Source organism: Penicillium hispanicum (assembly GCF_028827665.1).
Source record: "Penicillium hispanicum strain IBT 35686 chromosome Unknown utg000004l_segment0_segment0, whole genome shotgun sequence".
In the NCBI taxonomy this organism is placed as follows: Eukaryota; Fungi; Ascomycota; class Eurotiomycetes; order Eurotiales; family Aspergillaceae; genus Penicillium; species Penicillium hispanicum.
The window spans coordinates 2,758,672-2,775,052 of NW_026623196.1; the positions used below are offsets into that span (position 1 = coordinate 2,758,672).

At 50.7% G+C, this 16,381-nt stretch overlaps 6 protein-coding genes across 6 annotated transcripts; 4 read left to right on the forward strand and 2 right to left on the reverse strand.

Annotated features, from left to right (window-relative positions):
• Positions 1–549: 549 nt before the first annotated feature.
• On the reverse strand, positions 550–2,431 carry N7459_004813 (uncharacterized protein; the record flags this gene model as incomplete). The annotated part of the gene is made up of 7 exons (XM_056943997.1): positions 550–677; positions 737–1,460; positions 1,511–1,691; positions 1,748–1,818; positions 1,870–1,936; positions 1,990–2,141; positions 2,324–2,431. The coding sequence occupies 7 exons, from the start codon at positions 2,429–2,431 to the stop codon at positions 550–552; spliced, it is 1,431 nt and encodes a 476-aa protein (XP_056800880.1).
• A 162-nt stretch (positions 2,432–2,593) lies between these two features.
• On the forward strand, positions 2,594–4,381 carry N7459_004814 (dolichyl-P-Glc:Glc1Man(9)GlcNAc(2)-PP-dolichol alpha-1,3-glucosyltransferase ALG8; the record flags this gene model as incomplete). The annotated part of the gene is made up of 6 exons (XM_056943998.1): positions 2,594–2,670; positions 2,737–2,815; positions 2,870–3,063; positions 3,119–3,612; positions 3,664–3,803; positions 3,857–4,381. 6 exons carry the CDS (start codon positions 2,594–2,596, stop codon positions 4,379–4,381), a joined length of 1,509 nt encoding a protein of 502 aa, XP_056800881.1.
• Positions 4,382–6,785: 2,404 nt separating this feature from the next.
• N7459_004815 (uncharacterized protein) lies at positions 6,786–10,205 on the forward strand (the record flags this gene model as incomplete). The annotated part of the gene is made up of 7 exons (XM_056943999.1): positions 6,786–6,788; positions 6,889–6,954; positions 7,021–7,164; positions 7,228–7,330; positions 7,386–7,402; positions 7,453–9,050; positions 9,110–10,205. 7 exons carry the CDS (start codon positions 6,786–6,788, stop codon positions 10,203–10,205), a joined length of 3,027 nt encoding a protein of 1,008 aa, XP_056800882.1.
• A 657-nt stretch (positions 10,206–10,862) lies between these two features.
• On the forward strand, positions 10,863–12,212 carry N7459_004816 (coenzyme A transporter; the record flags this gene model as incomplete). Its single annotated transcript, XM_056944000.1, has 2 exons — positions 10,863–11,153; positions 11,229–12,212. 2 exons carry the CDS (start codon positions 10,863–10,865, stop codon positions 12,210–12,212), a joined length of 1,275 nt encoding a protein of 424 aa, XP_056800883.1.
• Positions 12,213–12,984: 772 nt separating this feature from the next.
• N7459_004817 (RNA-binding ATPase activator ESF2) lies at positions 12,985–13,988 on the forward strand (the record flags this gene model as incomplete). The annotated part of the gene is made up of 2 exons (XM_056944001.1): positions 12,985–13,357; positions 13,411–13,988. 2 exons carry the CDS (start codon positions 12,985–12,987, stop codon positions 13,986–13,988), a joined length of 951 nt encoding a protein of 316 aa, XP_056800884.1.
• Positions 13,989–14,218: 230 nt separating this feature from the next.
• On the reverse strand, positions 14,219–15,982 carry N7459_004818 (ribosome-binding protein NMD3; the record flags this gene model as incomplete). Its single annotated transcript, XM_056944002.1, has 4 exons — positions 14,219–15,028; positions 15,106–15,697; positions 15,751–15,849; positions 15,915–15,982. The coding sequence occupies 4 exons, from the start codon at positions 15,980–15,982 to the stop codon at positions 14,219–14,221; spliced, it is 1,569 nt and encodes a 522-aa protein (XP_056800885.1).
• Between the last annotated feature and the right edge of the window lie 399 nt (positions 15,983–16,381).

A 16,381-nucleotide genomic window follows, 5' to 3' on the forward strand; every position in this document is an offset into this window, starting at 1 on the left:
TGCACACAGCAATGCACAACGGCGTTTACAGTGAGATGAATACTTTCATCCATTTTCAGGGGTTTTTTTTTTTGCGATCGCCACCTCGGTGGCTGTACGGTTTATTTTGATTCTTCGAGTTGTTTGATTAGTTTCCACATTTTCAACGCTCGGGTTTGTTCTTTTGTGTTTTTCATTTTTTGCTTCTTTGCGAAATGGTCATTTGAGCATGGGACGGCGCATCAGACTCGAAGAATCAGTGTACGATTAGCATGGATCAACGGATATTTCCAATCCATTTTTTGCAATCAAATTATCCTTAGCAATGCCTCCCGAGAAGATGATATCTCCGTAACAGTGACATTCGTACTCTACATGAACATGAAGACCCGAAACAGCGTACAGGCCTGGCACCGAACAGGACAGGACAGAAAAGGACATCAGAGCTATGTAACGACACGCAAGAAAGAAAAATAGCATTCATTCCCATAAAGGCAGGTGGCAAGGTGTATACAAAGCATGACAGCTCATCCAGGCCGGGATAGCGTTGCTGCATTTGTGATGATGCGCTTAAAGGAACTTCTTGGGCATGTTGGCACGGCGGCGCTTGTAGATGACGTACGATGCGGCAAGGAGGACCTGGGATGCGATGATGAGGAAGATGAAGAGGCCCATGCGTGGAGTAGAGGCGGTGATGGCTGGTGAGAGTAAGATATTTAGCATCTGAAGTAATCTTGTTGTTTGGGCCTCAACTTACTGCTTAGCAAGTGGCCCTTCAAGCTCTCGGTCAAACTGAGATGTGACGACCGCAGAGTATCATGGAGCTGGTTGAAGCGGCCGCTGTAGTCCTTGCCCTCAAGGTCTCGCTGGATGTTCTGAAGCAAGGCCTCAATACGCTGGAGGCGGGATTCGAGCGCAGCAATCTGGTCCTTTGAGGCAGTATTCTGGAGAATCTCCGCGTGACGAGCATCACTTTTGGAGGCCTGCGCTTTCATGTCCTGAAGGATAGTATTGGTGGCCTTGTTCTGGAGTTGGATGCGGCCTCCAAGGTCAACGAATTGAGCGGTGATGCCCGCATCTGTGATGGGGTTTGGTGGCTGGTCCAGCGGCGGCAATTTCTGGTTCTCCATAGGTTGCTGATTTTGTTGCTGAGGAGTACTGCCTTGGTCCGATGGGATAGTCTGGCCGGCGGCAGATTCGAGGACGAACTTGAAAATCTCGAAGGAATCAGGGTTTTCGGGTGTGGCAGCAGTAATACCGAAACTATTTCCGGCGGGTAGAGCGACCTTGTTGGTCGAGAAGCACACCTTATCGTCCACTGTCACTTCGAAGAGCGAGTTAGTGTGCTTGAGCCTCACCACCGAGGGTCGCCCCAGGTTGCGGTAAGAATAGTCGCAGTGACCGAATGCAAGACTATCGACATTGCGGTGGGTTTTGTAGTCTGTGGCTCCATCGTTCAAAAATCCGCGAACGCTTCCACCCTGCGGACTGGTCAACTCATGCTTGCGGCCTCCATGGGAGCTAGACATACCCTTCCGCCATGTGTATCGATAACAAGGGCGAACCCATCGAACGCGCCCACGGTGTATATGCTGGAAGTGCCAACTCTGGTCTGACCATCCTTCGTGTACCATAATTGGAGGTTGCCACTGGCTCTTTCGGGGCCACTAGCGCGGAATTGAAATTCGGCAGACCATTCGGGCTGGGTAACACTGGTAAGTAGTCAGTATTTTTCCCATCGGTCTTTTGTCTAGAAGGGGTCACATACGGATTTTGCGCCCAAGCCGATCCCCGCGCATTCCCCGGATAAGGTGGTGTTAAGATCAGCTTGTCAGACAACTAAATTGAACATTAGACTTGTAGAATGGTTGGGTGACAGAATGAACTCACCAAAAGAGGATCATGGCTCTCGCCGCTAAGGGTCCATCCCGGAAGTGAGTCTCGGGTTGGAGAAATCCTGGCCAGCGAAGGTTAGATTTGGGAAGGAATGCGAAGACAATCGATACTTACGTTTTACCATAACCGAAGCTTGTACTCTCAATGATCTGGGCTGTGGCACCAGCAGAAAATAATGCAAGGGCAGCGAAAGTCCTCATTGTGGCAGGCGAACCCAAGAGTTCGTGGGATATTAGATGAGAAAGCTCGGGATCCGTCAACACACTCTAGCAATGCAATATACAGCCACTTCACAAATGAAAATAACCACAGCTGATGTCAATCATTCGGTATCGGGCCGTCTTGAGCGAATTGAGGCGCAGTTATCGCAAGGGCGTCGGGGAATATCGCAAAGACTCGAAACAACGCGAGTGGTGATCCACCCAACGACAATGGCGATCACACAGACCCGAGCCTCCTTGGCAATGGCGGCCGCAGAGGGAGAAAAGTCAACGAAGTGACGAAGTTGGACACTGTTGAGAATCGTGTGTCGGACGCCGACGTCCGTGAAGTCCATGCGGGAGGATTCGCGGGCGTTGACAGTTGATACCTGGCCTTCTCCTGATTTGTTCTCCGCACCGAGGCACGTGATGCCCGATGTGGAGGAGCTGCATTGATCGTTCGTGGTTCTCGCTTCCCGCATCCCGCAACGCGATCCTCAGCATGTGCCCGAGCTCCAATGGCTGAATTGTACCCGTCATTGGCGCAGTGCGCCATTGTCGCTGGCGCCCTGAAGGTGCTGCTTTTCCCTGCCTAGTAAGTGTGGTATACCGAAGGGACGATTCGGTGGAATACTCATTCTAACCGTGTCGTTGTGTACAGCAAGTCGACCGACTTCGAGGTCCACCGCAATTGGCTCGCCATTACCCACTCCCTTCCGATCCAAGGATGGTATTATGAGGTGTGCCTATTGGACACCTTGGATTTCCATATCATAGGACCTAACACTTCCCAGAAAACCTCCGAATGGACGCTCGACTACCCCCCGTTTTTCGCGGTCTTCGAATGGCTCATGTCGCAAGCGGCTGCATATGTCGATCCAGCCATGCTAGTGGTTAAGAACCTGGGATATGACTCGTGGCAGACAATCTACTTCCAGAGGGCCACTGTTATTATCACCGAGCTGGTCCTCGTATATGCGCTGAGTCGGTATGTACTTGTTCCTCTTGGGCTAATAACAAGAGCTGATCGCAATTGGCTATAGATTTGTCAAGTCCGTTCCCCTAGCAAACAAGCAGGCTGCACACGTTGCCAGTCTCTCGATTCTCCTCTCTCCGGGCTTGTTCATCATCGACCATATTCACTTTCAATATAATGGCTTCCTTTACGGAATCCTGATCCTTTCGATTGTCCTGGCCCGCAAGCAGTCAACTCTCCTCTACAGTGGCGTCTTATTCGCCACACTTCTGTGCCTGAAACATATCTATCTCTATCTTTCCCTCGCTTACTTTGTCTACCTGCTGCGCGCCTACTGCCTTGACCCTAAAAATGTTTTGCGACCGCGATTTGGAAATATTGTCAAGCTCGGAGTGTGCGTGGTTGGTGTTTTCGTGATTTCTTTTGGACCGTTTGTGCAATGGGGCCAGCTACTCCAACTAAAGGACCGTCTCTTCCCTTTCTCGCGTGGTCTATGTCATGCATACTGGGCGCCCAATGTCTGGGCGATGTACTCGTTCACCGACAGAGCATTAATTCCATGTGAGTCTTGTCCATTCCTAGGAGCTTCTGGGTCTTGCTGATGATTTGTAGTTGCTCCACGTCTGGGACTTTCTGTCAACCGAGACGCACTCAATAGCGTCACTCGTGGGCTTATTGGAGACACCTCCTTTGCCATCCTTCCTGAAATCACCAAGGAGCAGACTTTCTTCCTGACATTTATCTTTCAGCTGGTATGTTCTCTAATTTGAAATGTTGTCGCAGTAAATTGCTCATACCTGTCAAGGTCCCCTTGGTGAAGCTCTGGGTTCGTCCTGATTGGGATACCTTTGTTGGAGCCATTACTCTCTGTGGCTACGCCTCGTTCCTTTTTGGATGGCACGTCCATGAGAAAGCTGTCCTCTTAATTATCATCCCATTCAGCCTGATCGCCCTCAAGGACCGCCGCTACTTCAGTGCTTTCCGGCCCCTTGCGGTTGCGGGTCACGTTTCACTCTTCCCATTGTTATTCACAGCCGCCGAATTCCCCCTCAAGACCGTGTACACTATTTTTTGGATGGTTCTGTTTCTCTTTGTCTTTGACCGGGTCGCGCCAGTTCCAGAACGGCCGCGTATCTTTGTGTTTGATCGACTTTCTTTTTTATATCTGACCATTTCCATCCCTTTGATAGTGTACTGCTCCCTTGGCCATCAGCTTATCTTCGGGTTTGAACGGCTACAGTTCTTACCCCTGATGTTTATGAGCAGTTACTCCGCACTCGGGGTAGTTGGGAGCTGGATTGGGTTTATGGTGGTCTACTTTACTGCATAGCTCTACCAGTAGATCACAAAATCTCACAAATTTTTACATTTTTTATGTAAAAGCGAGATTCTTTCGCTCACTTGTCCCCTATCCATGCTACCGTGTTGAACCCCGGTCAAAAACAATAGGCGGTGATGTAAACAGGTTTGCATTGTTTGGCTATCCACGTGGACCAGACCCACCCAGCCCACGGAGTCTATTTGGAACTAGGCCTAATCAGGCTAGCTTTCCCCCGTGAATCCATGCAGCATGCCGTCTGCACGATGCCGACAAGATAGTTAGGTACCAATTGTGTGTGATGCCTTTTATAGAAAATTGCATACCTCTGTCCTTGATGCAAGCACACTAGAATTTTGGCTTGATGGAAAGTCTGTTTCCTCTTCATGGTAATTGGGTATGACAGTGGTCTGATCGCACGAATGTAATATATATTTATATAATGGCTACCCACAACATTGTTGAGGGAAGTATCCTTGGCACCAGAACCTGTTTTCTAAAATGGCAAAATCATCATATTTCCACTCCTAGAATAGCCAAGTGGCAATTAGACGGTAATTTTGGTCAATTATATTATCTATCTAGTTCCAGATCGACAGTTCTGATGTGGCTGATAAATTACAAAAGGACTGTCATCTGATTATCTGACCAACATCATAAAAATGGCCTTGGATCTAACTTAGATTTGAGTCTACTGGAGAGGAAGGAACTCAAGGGAGTCATACCAGCGAGGATAGTGTTGTTAGCAATGGATGTTCTCTAATTCTGTAAAGGGTGGTAGACGGTATATCAAATCCTGACCCCTACCTATAGAGCTGAAGACTACCCCGACAGCTTCAACAATGTCCTGGGAGACTAGTAAAGCAGACCAAGCCGTCTCAATGGCCCGTAGAGAATATTGTCCGATCAAGCTTCCGCCTGGTTAAGTACTCATTATTTTTAGTGATATTTACTGTGAGAGTATATTAAATTGTATACTGATTCATTGTATTTGGAATAGAGTGGATACCCTGGAATCACTCCTCTTCATAGACTCAGATATGTGGCTTCACGAGCCAGGGTGGTACGTTGTGGACATGCTCACGTTGTAGTGGGGATACCATAGCACACTGAGTTCAGCCTTGCAATCCTGCGATTAACTTGCCGGTGGGATGAATCCCATTGAAATATATGAGAAGAGTAATGGATTATAGGCGAGAAAAACGAGAAAAAAAATACGTGGCTTACCAACAGATATCTTATCACCCTTGATGAGAGCAAAACTTCGCCTGAAAGACTGGGACTACTAGTTCTTATCCAAAGATTCTCAATGCCCACAGCCAGGGCTTATTATCTGAAAAAGGAATATTGATTGGTTGAGAGTATATACAATGTTTTAGTAGGATTACGTATGTATATGTGAATGGGGAACAAAAAAAGATCACTTCTGACCAGGCCAATATCTTGCAGACAGAAGTTCCTCGTTGCCTGATTGGGACATTCTTTGTCCAAGGATTAAACGGGCACTCAGATGATGAAAGGGAGTATATAAAAGCAGCCGTCAGAACCATCTAGCATTCAGAAAGATGGTGGTGGATGCATATGCTATTTTTGATACTTTCGCCGGGCATTGTTGCGATTTCAGCCTAGTGGTCTGATAGGCGTGCCCGGGGGACCGGTTGATGTTGGAGACAGAATGCGAGAAAATTGGAATCGTGAAGGAATGAGAAAATAAACTGAAATGCCCAATTCACGACGAATCGAACGAGTGCAAACACCGGGTATGTTGGGGGCAGCAATGAAAGGGGGTGGACACCAGCAGCGGGAGGCCAAGCAGAGGGAGGGCGAGGAGGGTCCCGAGGAAAGCTGCGTTTTTCTGCTGGGCTTTGACTACCCGCCTGCTCCTCGTCTCCACCAATCAGCGCCCGCCGCGGATTCGCGGTTGATCTACCGCTTCCTCCTCTTTCTGGCCTTTTACCTCTCGACGCTGCGCTGCTTTCTTCCTCCAATTATTCCTCCCCCCAACGCGACCGGTGCGTCCCCCATCCCACACCCACCACTGGGCGGCAACTTTTGGAATTGTTTGAGCTGCCTTCAGCTGATTAGTGACGCGTTTCTTCGGTAAGTCCGTGACTCCGCAGTCATGTCAAGGCCTCCGTCCTCTGCTCCGGCCCTGGTTGGTCGTGTTGGAATCTCCATAGGTTGCGATCCAGGATCACGAGCGCTTGCAATCTCTGGAAGTTCTAAGCATATGTCCTCCATCCCCCCCTCCCCCCACTATTTCCTCAGTCGACACGGCCATGGCATGGTCTATGTCCACCTGATTCGTTGCAGTCCACTGACTCCTTTGCGAGGTACTCATAGTCGGTTCATGTTCGAGTTCTTACGTGGTAGTCTCCGGTAGACTGGCACGTGTCCGCACAATCTATAGAGGATAATGGTATGCGACTCATCACAGGCCTCCGAAGGAGAACGGCCGTCGAGGCCGCCGGAAGTCAAACTTACGAAGCTGGAACGAGGCAACTGACGCTGTTGCCTAGGTTCTATTTAAACGAAAGCCCGTCCAATACCTTCCACGGCCCGTAATTGAAGATGACAGCTCCGAGGTACAGCCCTGACCACAGTACCCGACAGAGGAGACCTACGGTTAACGCTTTCAATTTCAATTTCAGGTCTGGGTTATCCCAGAGACCAACGAGGTCTTCACAAGCTACGAGCCATATTTGCAACGGATGGACTTTTACAAGCAACGTCGCTTTATTTGCGAGATCACCGGGCATTCCGGGTTGAACTTTTTCGAGGCGTTGCGGAGTGAGGTATGTGATCACACTGGACAGAGAAGACTTTTGCATCGTCAGCGGTACTTACTTTCAGCCTAGATGGAGGAGTCGCGTGAGGTAAACAACACCTTTCCGGAAGCGCTGAAAGAACCGATTCTTCGCCGAATCCAATTCTCCACTGTATCGAGAGTTGATAATCTGGGTGCGTCACTTACGCCGTCCAAAATGAGGACTTCACTAACTAGTTTACATCACAGTGGATGAGATTTATGAAGTAAGAGCAAGGCCTTCTCTGACGCGGAAACAATCTAATAATCGTACCAGGAATTTAAACAAGACTTTTACCCCGGGGAGTCTGTACTCATATTGTTGGAAGATAGCAGCAGGCTTCATGGCACAATCCGCGACAAGGCCAACTTTGCCGAGCAGCTCTATGCCGACGGGACCATCAAAGCCCCAGCGTTTGCTAGGTACCTGGTTAAGATATCTGACCGACCCAACGAAGAAGCCCTGTTGGATCAAGACCACATCACCCGTGACCGGAAATCTTTCACAAAACTCATGCTGCGTGGCTTTATTAAACATAATGTCACCCGAGAATCATGGACCGGCGCGCCCTGGTTGGTGAAGCCGTCGGTCGCCGAGGAGTATAAAATCTCGACAGAAGTCCCCAAACATCTACAGTACGGCGCAAAGGTAGCTGAGAAGAAGGCCATGAAAAAAGCAGATCAAGATGGATTCTTCGGCTTTTTCTCCTCGCAGCAGCTGCCCGAATTGAAACCAGCAATGAAAGGCGGGAAGTCCAAGATGTCAGCACAAGATCTTGCAAAATCGAGAGAGGCGCAATATCAAGAGTACCAACGCTCATTGAACGGGAACCCGTCCTTTCTCGCACCTTCAAATCCTCTCCGTCCATCGAAACCGCCGCAGGTCGGTGATAAGAAGATGCTGCCACCGCCTTCTGTGGTTGTGAAGAATGAGTCGAGACCACCTTCGCCACCGCCGATCAAGTATCCTATCGAGGACCTGGAGCTCGCTCCCAAACGTGCCAAGAACCACCGTCCAACTTTGAAGTTTTTGATGGTAGGCGAATCAGATGATGAGGTAGCTGAGGACCTCCTGCCAGACGATCTGGAACCTGAATCCGTGGGGTTGCTTCTTGAAACCTGGGATACTCTCAATGTATACAGTGAAGTATTCCAGCTGGATTCATTTACATTTGATGATTTCCTTCAAGCCATGCGCTTTTCGTCGGAGGAAATGAATTGCGAGCTGTTCGTGGAGATACATTGCGCCATTCTGAAGAAGCTCGTCCATTCTGAAAGTGAGGATGGTGCTGCTCAGATCTCTCTTCCCGATATCCCTGTCGAAGACTCCGATGAGTCCGACGAAGGTGAAAATGGGGAAGAGAATGAGGAGGAGGTAGAGGAAGAAGATGACGAGGAGGAGGCGGAGAGAGCTACACGGATGACCACACGGGGCAGTCTGGCCAAGAAGGAGGCCGAGATCATTAAAGCCCAAATCGACGAAAACGAGCCCGCCGTTGAACAAATCCATCGTGCTGCTGAGATGTTCGAGGACTATGGATGGATTGATCGTCTCCGCAAGCGTGACTTTCGGAATGGCGGATGGGAGCTGGTGATGATTGGCCTACTGCATCAACTCTCGGTTCGTCCTCGTGCTGAGAAGACCTGCAACGACATCCTCAAGCACCTTGCACCCCTTGACGAAGAACCTACACAGGCGACTGCACAGGAGCAATATCGTACACTCGATATAAACCTGCGTGTCAAAGCCCTGCAGATAATCTGCATGCTCAGCTTGGAAACTAAAGTGATCCGGAACTACTTGGAAGAATGCAGCAATCAGATGACGGAGCTTCGCAAGGAGAAGATCGAACATCAGAAGGCACGGAAAACAGCGTAAGTAAACATGACATTTCTGTTTTATTGGTCTTTCAAAGCTAACATCAGTAAACTAGCCTGAGCGAGCTCCGTCAGCTCCACCAAGAACGAAAGGCACTTCAACCGGAACCCGAAAAATCAGAGAAACCCGAGAAATCACCAACTCCCATCCCCGAGCTCGAGGGTCTAGATGATTCGAAAATGACGGGTATCGAGGGTGACTCTGAAATGTTTGTCGATACAGAAGACGAGGACACTCCCCGTCCACGCTCATTACGCGGCGGAGTCGATCGTGCTCTTGAACGGAAGCGGAAGCAGGAGGTGGAGCGTGACCGCAAAGAACAGCTGGCTAAGCAGCCTAAAGGATCCAAACAGTACCAACGAGTCCTGAAGAAAATCGACGAACAGAAGGCCAAGATCGCGAAGCTCCAAGAGCAGATTGACACGGTAGACAATGATCTCCGGGAGGCCGACTGCCCACGAACACGGTGCCTGGGGCTGGATCGTTTCTGCAATCGGTATTGGTGGTTTGAGCGCAATGCGATGCCTCACGAAGGGATGCCGACGAGCTCAACTGCTGAGGCGCACTACGCCAATGGCCGTCTTTGGGTCCAGGGCCCAGATGACATGGAACGCGCGGGTTTCCTTGATTTGACCGATGAGCAACGCAAACAGTACCACAAGCACTTCCAGACGACGCCAGCCGAGCGCAAGAAGCTTGAGGAGGGACCGACGCATGTGTCCAACGCTCGAGAATGGGGATACTACGAGGACCCGGAGACAATCGAACAGCTTATCGAGTGGCTAGACCCGCGCGGCAACCGAGAGTTCAAGTTGCTGAAGGAGCTCCAGGTGCAGCAGGACTACATCGTCAAATACATGAAGAATCGCCAGACGTATCTGGCTGAGCGCAGTGAACGAGCTGAGTCTGAGGAGATGCCCACCAAGCGCGTCACCACACGCACCAAGACTTATGTCGATGCCCAGGACCACCACCTCCGGTGCCTTCGATGGAGAAATACGACGGCACTGGCTGAGAATGGACACCTTCACGTTGACCCGGACCGCCCGGCTAAGCGCACGAAGCGAGCCATTGACGATACTCGCGGCGGCAAACCCACTCGGGGCAGGGGTCTAGGCCGGCGAGGCTCGCGGCGCGGTCGAGGAGGCTGATTTAGTGTCTCTAATAGCTCACGCGACCAACGATTTGTTTCTTTCTTTTTCTTCATTCGTGTTTGGGTGTACTATCTTCTAGGACAGGTGGTTTGTATACATTCCGAGCATTTTGCAGGGGATGGAGTCGGGGGCTGTTTTGATCATGACCATTGGAGATAGAGAATGTAAACGCACATAGAAAGCACTCGCCAGACTTCAGTTCCACGTGACAGCGCCGCGCTGACAATTCGGCCTTTTCGGACTTGCTGCGGCCCTTATGTAAGCACCGCCACTCGGGTGCGTCGTGGGTAACAGTACCGTATTGCGACGGTTACATGCGGGCGGCGGCTGGTATCGGCATGTCAGCCCGTACGCCGAGTCCGTCTGACAAACCGACGTCAGAGAGCACCGGGCTGGATGGGAACATCTCGCGCTCTCTCGTCTTCTACAACTCTCCAATCCACTCGGAATATCTTCCTCTTTATCCCAAGCTTTGTTGTTTTTTGTCCTGCGCGACTCCTGCATGGCCCGACCGGGATCCCGAAGATCCTCCGGTAGCCCGAAACTTTTCTTACAGATTATCGCCGAGTGATCACGAGGGGGAAGACCGTTATTCCCCAGACCGAACCCTCCGCTATACCTCGGCCGCACATCGTGCCTCTCCCCATTTCTCCCATGTCAGCTGGTGCTCCAGACCATGCGCGATCTGATTACGTCGCCTTCTCACAGCATCGCTCTCCTTCTCACCCCAGCGCGGAGCCTAGTCCGCAACCCAACTTTCAGATGAGTGAGATCGCACACCCACGATCGTCGCCGGGGCCCATTACAGGTGTCGCCAGCGGCCAAGCTATTTCCCAAACGACGGCAGAAGGCCATAAGGGTGGCGGACAGGATAAGGCCGTACAAACACGGAGTCTAGACTATGTATTACGCAGCGGGCTAGCAGGAGGATTGGCAGGTTGTGCTGTAAGTGCCCGGAGGTTGAGGACAATGTCCCACGAAATGAACATTGGCTGACTATTGGTCTTTTTGCACCCGCAGGGCAAAACCGTTGTGGCACCCCTTGACCGCGTCAAGATCCTCTTTCAAGCGTCTAATCCCCAATTTGCCAAGTACACCGGCAGCTGGGCTGGTCTCGCGGCCGCGATTCGAGACATCAAGCGCTATGAAGGTGCCAGAGGCCTGTTCAAGGGCCATTCGGCTACACTCCTTCGTATATTCCCCTACGCTGCCATTAAGTTCCTAGCCTACGAGCAGGTTCGCGCTCTCCTGATCCCCTCCCACGATAAAGAGACCCCATTTCGCCGCTTGATATCCGGCAGTTTGGCCGGTATTACGTCCGTGTTCTTTACATATCCCCTGGAGCTTGTGCGAGTACGACTGGCCTTCGAGACAAAACGAACATCTCGATCATCCTTGGCGGATATATGTCGTCAGATCTACCACGAGCACGTCTCACCGCCGTCAACGGGCTCTGCAGCGCTTTCATCGCAATCCCCCTCCACCACGGTTGCTACCACCGAAGCCGTCTCTTCTACCGTCAACCAAGTTGTGCCACGCTCCGGCCTCGCCAACTTCTATCGCGGCTTTGGTCCGACATTACTTGGCATGCTTCCCTACGCCGGCGTGTCCTTCCTTACTCACGACACTGTGGGCGATTGGCTTCGCCATCCCACCGTGGCACGATACACCACACTCCCAGAGAAGGAATCAAAATCGTCACGAAAAGGCTCCCGACGGCCCCAGCTCACCGCTACAGCCGAGCTATTCTCTGGTGCAGTGGCTGGTATTGTTTCCCAGACTTCGTCATACCCTCTCGAAGTGATCCGGCGACGAATGCAGGTCGGCGGTGCAGTTGGTGGCGGCCAGCGCCTCGGCATCGTCGAGACGGGTCACAAGATCTGGCTCGAGAAAGGGTTCCGCGGCTTCTGGGTTGGTCTGACTATTGGATACATCAAAGTCATTCCAATGGCGGCAACCGCCTTTTTCGTCTACGAGCGGGCGAAGTGGTCGCTGGGCATATAGACCAAGGCTTTTGCTTCCATTTATCTCTTTTGACTTTCCTATGTTGCCACTATTCACTTGCTGCGCACTTTATATGCGCTTTGCGATAGAGCACATTTGTCGATGTTACTGATGCGACTCGTTATATCGTTTCGTGATTCCCACCGTTGGCGTTTCGTGGATATCTGCTTTGCCCGGATTTCAGCATTAGAGGAGCCTGGGATGGCTCATGTGGAGATACATCCTTTGGAGATATGCATATACTTTCTTCCATCATCGAATCGTTCCCTCGCCTTGTAGTATCATGGACACACCGGTGTAGTCAGTCACATGCACCGTGGAACATTGGAGTTCTGCACGGGCCTATTACAATGCAACAAAATTAAGACCGCGGGGAGGAGGACCGAAGAGAGAAGGATGGAAAAGCAGAAGGTTGAGAGACTGGGAGATATCCGATGTTGACGACCTGTCTGACGAGAAGTCGGGCGAGATGCCCGCAAAGAACTGGAGATTCTTAATTGCGTTGGATTCTACTACCGATACACAGATTGTACTCTAACTTTTATTCTTGTTTTTCCTTTTTTTTTTTCTCAATTAAAATCGACCGTACAGATGCGAGCAGCACTCCTGTGCCTGTCAAGTAGTTGTCAAGCAGTATGAAGTAGTATGGAAGTAAGTAATCGGGGCCCGGAGAACGCACGGACCTTGATCCGCCGGAAAAAAAGCTGAAGACTCCAATCTCGTCACTCTTCCAACCACTCTTTCCTGCTCTGCATTTTACCGTTCCTACAACATGGCCAGTCGCAAAGACACCGACTTTTTGGGCATTGATGCAGCCAGCGATGACGAACTCAGCGACCGCGGCTACGACTCCGACGAGAAAGAGGCACAGAGCAAAGGCCGCGCGGTGAAACGGCGCCGGACAGAACAGGACTTTTTCGGACTAGCATCTGAACAGGAGTCTGAAGGCGAAGAGGAAGAGGAGGAGAAGGTCGAAGAAAAGGAGCACGACAGAGCACGAACCGGCACCACAGAAAAAGAAAGCGCTCGCCTCGACACAACCGCCGTGCAACCCAAATCCAAGTCCAAATCCCAAACCAAATCCAAAGGAAAGAAATCAAAGCCCGGCGTCGTGTACATGGCCACTCTACCGCCCTACCTCAAGCGTTAGTCGGAAAACTCTTTGAAGCCCTCGGATCTTTAGCTGACCTGTCTCTAGCAATGTCATTGAAATCGATGCTTGAGAAAAGAGGGTTCGGACCCATCACGAAGGTATTTTTGTCTCCGCTAGTACCAAGCACCTCAGCCCCGCGGGGGCGCTCAAATAAAAGGAAACGATTCGCGGACGGCTGGATTGAATTTGCTTCAAAAAGGACAGCGAAGATCGCGGCGGAGACCCTCAACGCTTGTACGATTGGCGGCCGAGGCTATTACGCGGATGACGTCTGGAACATGAAATACCTGAAAGGCTATAGCTGGGAAGACCTGACGGAGCAAATATCACGCGAGCGCTCCGAGAGGGAGGCAAAGAGACGCATGGAAGATTCTCGCTCTAAGAAGGAGGAGAAGGTCTTTTTGGCTGGTGTCGAGGCAGGCCGTGTCGCTGATGGCATGGCGAGGAAGAACGAGGAGAAGAGAAAGCGGAAGCTGGATGCTGGAGATGGCGATGAGGATGATATTCAATCGAGGAAGCCTGCGCCAGTGCGGCGGCGATTTACCCAAAATGATGTTGTTGGGGAGAGGGATCAAGGTGCGATTGGGGATGATGCGAAGAGGGTGTTGGGCAAGATCTTTTAACACTTTCTTTCCGTCGTTCTATATTTCTTGATAGATACCTATCAGTCCCTGTCAGGTTGAAGGGATTTGAATTCGTCGCAATATTGCATACCACAGACGACATGTCCTCTCTATGTATATTCAGAACTTTTGTTTTCGAAGACACATCGGAGCTTCAAACATGAAAAAAAAGAAGAAAAAAAAATCATAAACGCCAACCATGATCGTCAAGGATATCACCTGCAGAAAGCTCATTCGTCATCCATATTCAGCTCGTCAAAGTCATCAAGCAGCTCATCCATGTTGATCTTCGGTACTTCCTCATCCCCTGTTTCACTATCCTCATCCATCTCATGGTCCTGAGCCGGTTTGTTGCGAGACTTGTACAGATTCAGAGTTTGCCGCAGCTCCTGGTCTTCCTCAACATCACGCAAAAACATTTCAAAGTCGGCTTCCAGGCGGTCCTGATCCTGCTCCTGGCGACGGGTCTGTTGGCCAGCAGCGGCCTCATCCTCGTATTCACGAGCCATGCGCTTGAGACGCCAAGCACGGTTCTTAGGCTTCTTCTTGCGGGCATAGAACTTCTTGACTAGAACAACGTCTGGGATGGTCGAGCCATACTGGCTGCTTGCTTCGATAGCTTCGAAGTTCTCGTCGTTGAAGATGGTTTTAGTTAGATGATAGCCGAGTACGGAGTCGCCGACATGTAGGATACCACCAAGGTGAGTCCGGCAGAAGTAGGTAGTGTCGTTGGAGCCTAGATCCGAGGCCCGCGCGACAGTGGCCTCGGCGAGGTGAAACCGGCCGTTGGACTGACCAAGAGGCTCAATGTCCATAATGATGAACTCCTTAAGCTCGCCGACATCCGCTAGACTCTTGAATGGCGAGCGCCAGTAGATATTATTCGCGACATCGGCAGTCTGAAGTGTATTAGGGTCGATGAGGTTGATAGATGTCCCGATACGGTTACAGAGTGTTAAGGGTGAGATGTTCCCTAACTGGCGGGCCAGTTTAAGCGGGAGAGCAACCAAATCATCTTTGCAAATGGGCGCCAGTTCAACCTATTTATCATATGTCAGTGATAAAATCAATAAGTCATCCAGTGCGCCCTCTAAAGGGATTTGTAGGAAGCACGCACCGAGAAACTAAACTTGTACGATTTCGTACTCGTGTGGATGTCTTCAGAAATCAATTCCTGTGACTTCTTGGTTTTGCAAGGAGAGACCGAATTTAGAAAGTCGATCATTTTTTCGGCATGATTTCGCTGTGCAAAGTAGAAATCCAAACCGTGTTTTGCTTCCTTGATGTTGACCGTATCCTTATGCGCGCCGTTCTTGAGAATAAGCTGCTCAAGATGGAGCATGGATCGCTTATGCGAAACGGCCTGTCGGATTTGCACTGAGGCGCGCCAGGTGTGGTGTGTGAAGGACTTTTTGCAATCCGGACACTGCTGATACGCGACAACATATTCCACCTCGAACGTCTGCTGGATGATTGTTCCCTGGAAAGCCTCCTGTTGGATTGTGATCTTGACCTTAACGCGGCGAGAATGGGGTTCGGTCCAAATGAAGCTGGCGTCGATAATTCGGACTTTCGACAAGCCACGGAGCTTGCGCAAACAGACGGCCAGAAGCTCTTTTGATTCGGGCATCGCGACAACCCAGCTATTCGGGGGTTGCAACCAGCGCTCACAGTCCCTGCAAGTGTGGAGTACACCTTCTCTTTGGATTCTAAAGAGTTATTAGCCGCTATGTGTCCTTCCTCCAGTATAGAGTATAAGTACCCTTGAGAAACATCAACGGTGAGTTTTATGCAATCCTGGCAGAGTGCTCCAGCAGCAGTGGTGCCATCGATGGGTGCGCCACAGTTACAGCATAGGATCCTGCCAACCGCAAGCAAATTAGCATCCCAACCCAGACCTAAAAGATAATTCCGATAAGGACTCACGTCGCGGTGACGGGCTGCTCCTGCTGGAGGCCCGACATGGGGACGGGGACATCCAAATCCATCGACATCTTGGATCAAGGACTTGAATGCAAATCCAAGAAAATCCGAAGAGTAACAGATAGAAGTTGAAAAGGTCGGATTTGTAACTCTTTGCCCCGCCTTGATTCTTTTTTTCGCAGATGAGTCAGGAATTTGCACTGTTTGCACTTGGCGCTATCTGTCAGAATAGGGAGGGGACCCGACCAATTGGAATCAAGGAGAAGTCTGAGTCACTATTAACATACATACGCCCAATCTGCCAATTTAGGGGCCTAGAATGGATAAACTATTAATGCGAGTCTCCACACACTCATTCCAACACTATCAAACGCCGTCGGTTCTCCGAACTCCGCGTTGCGCTGCTCAACGCCTGCGCTTTGCATTCCCACGTCGTCATGAGCAGAGCTCTGTTACGGGGGGCCGTGTGC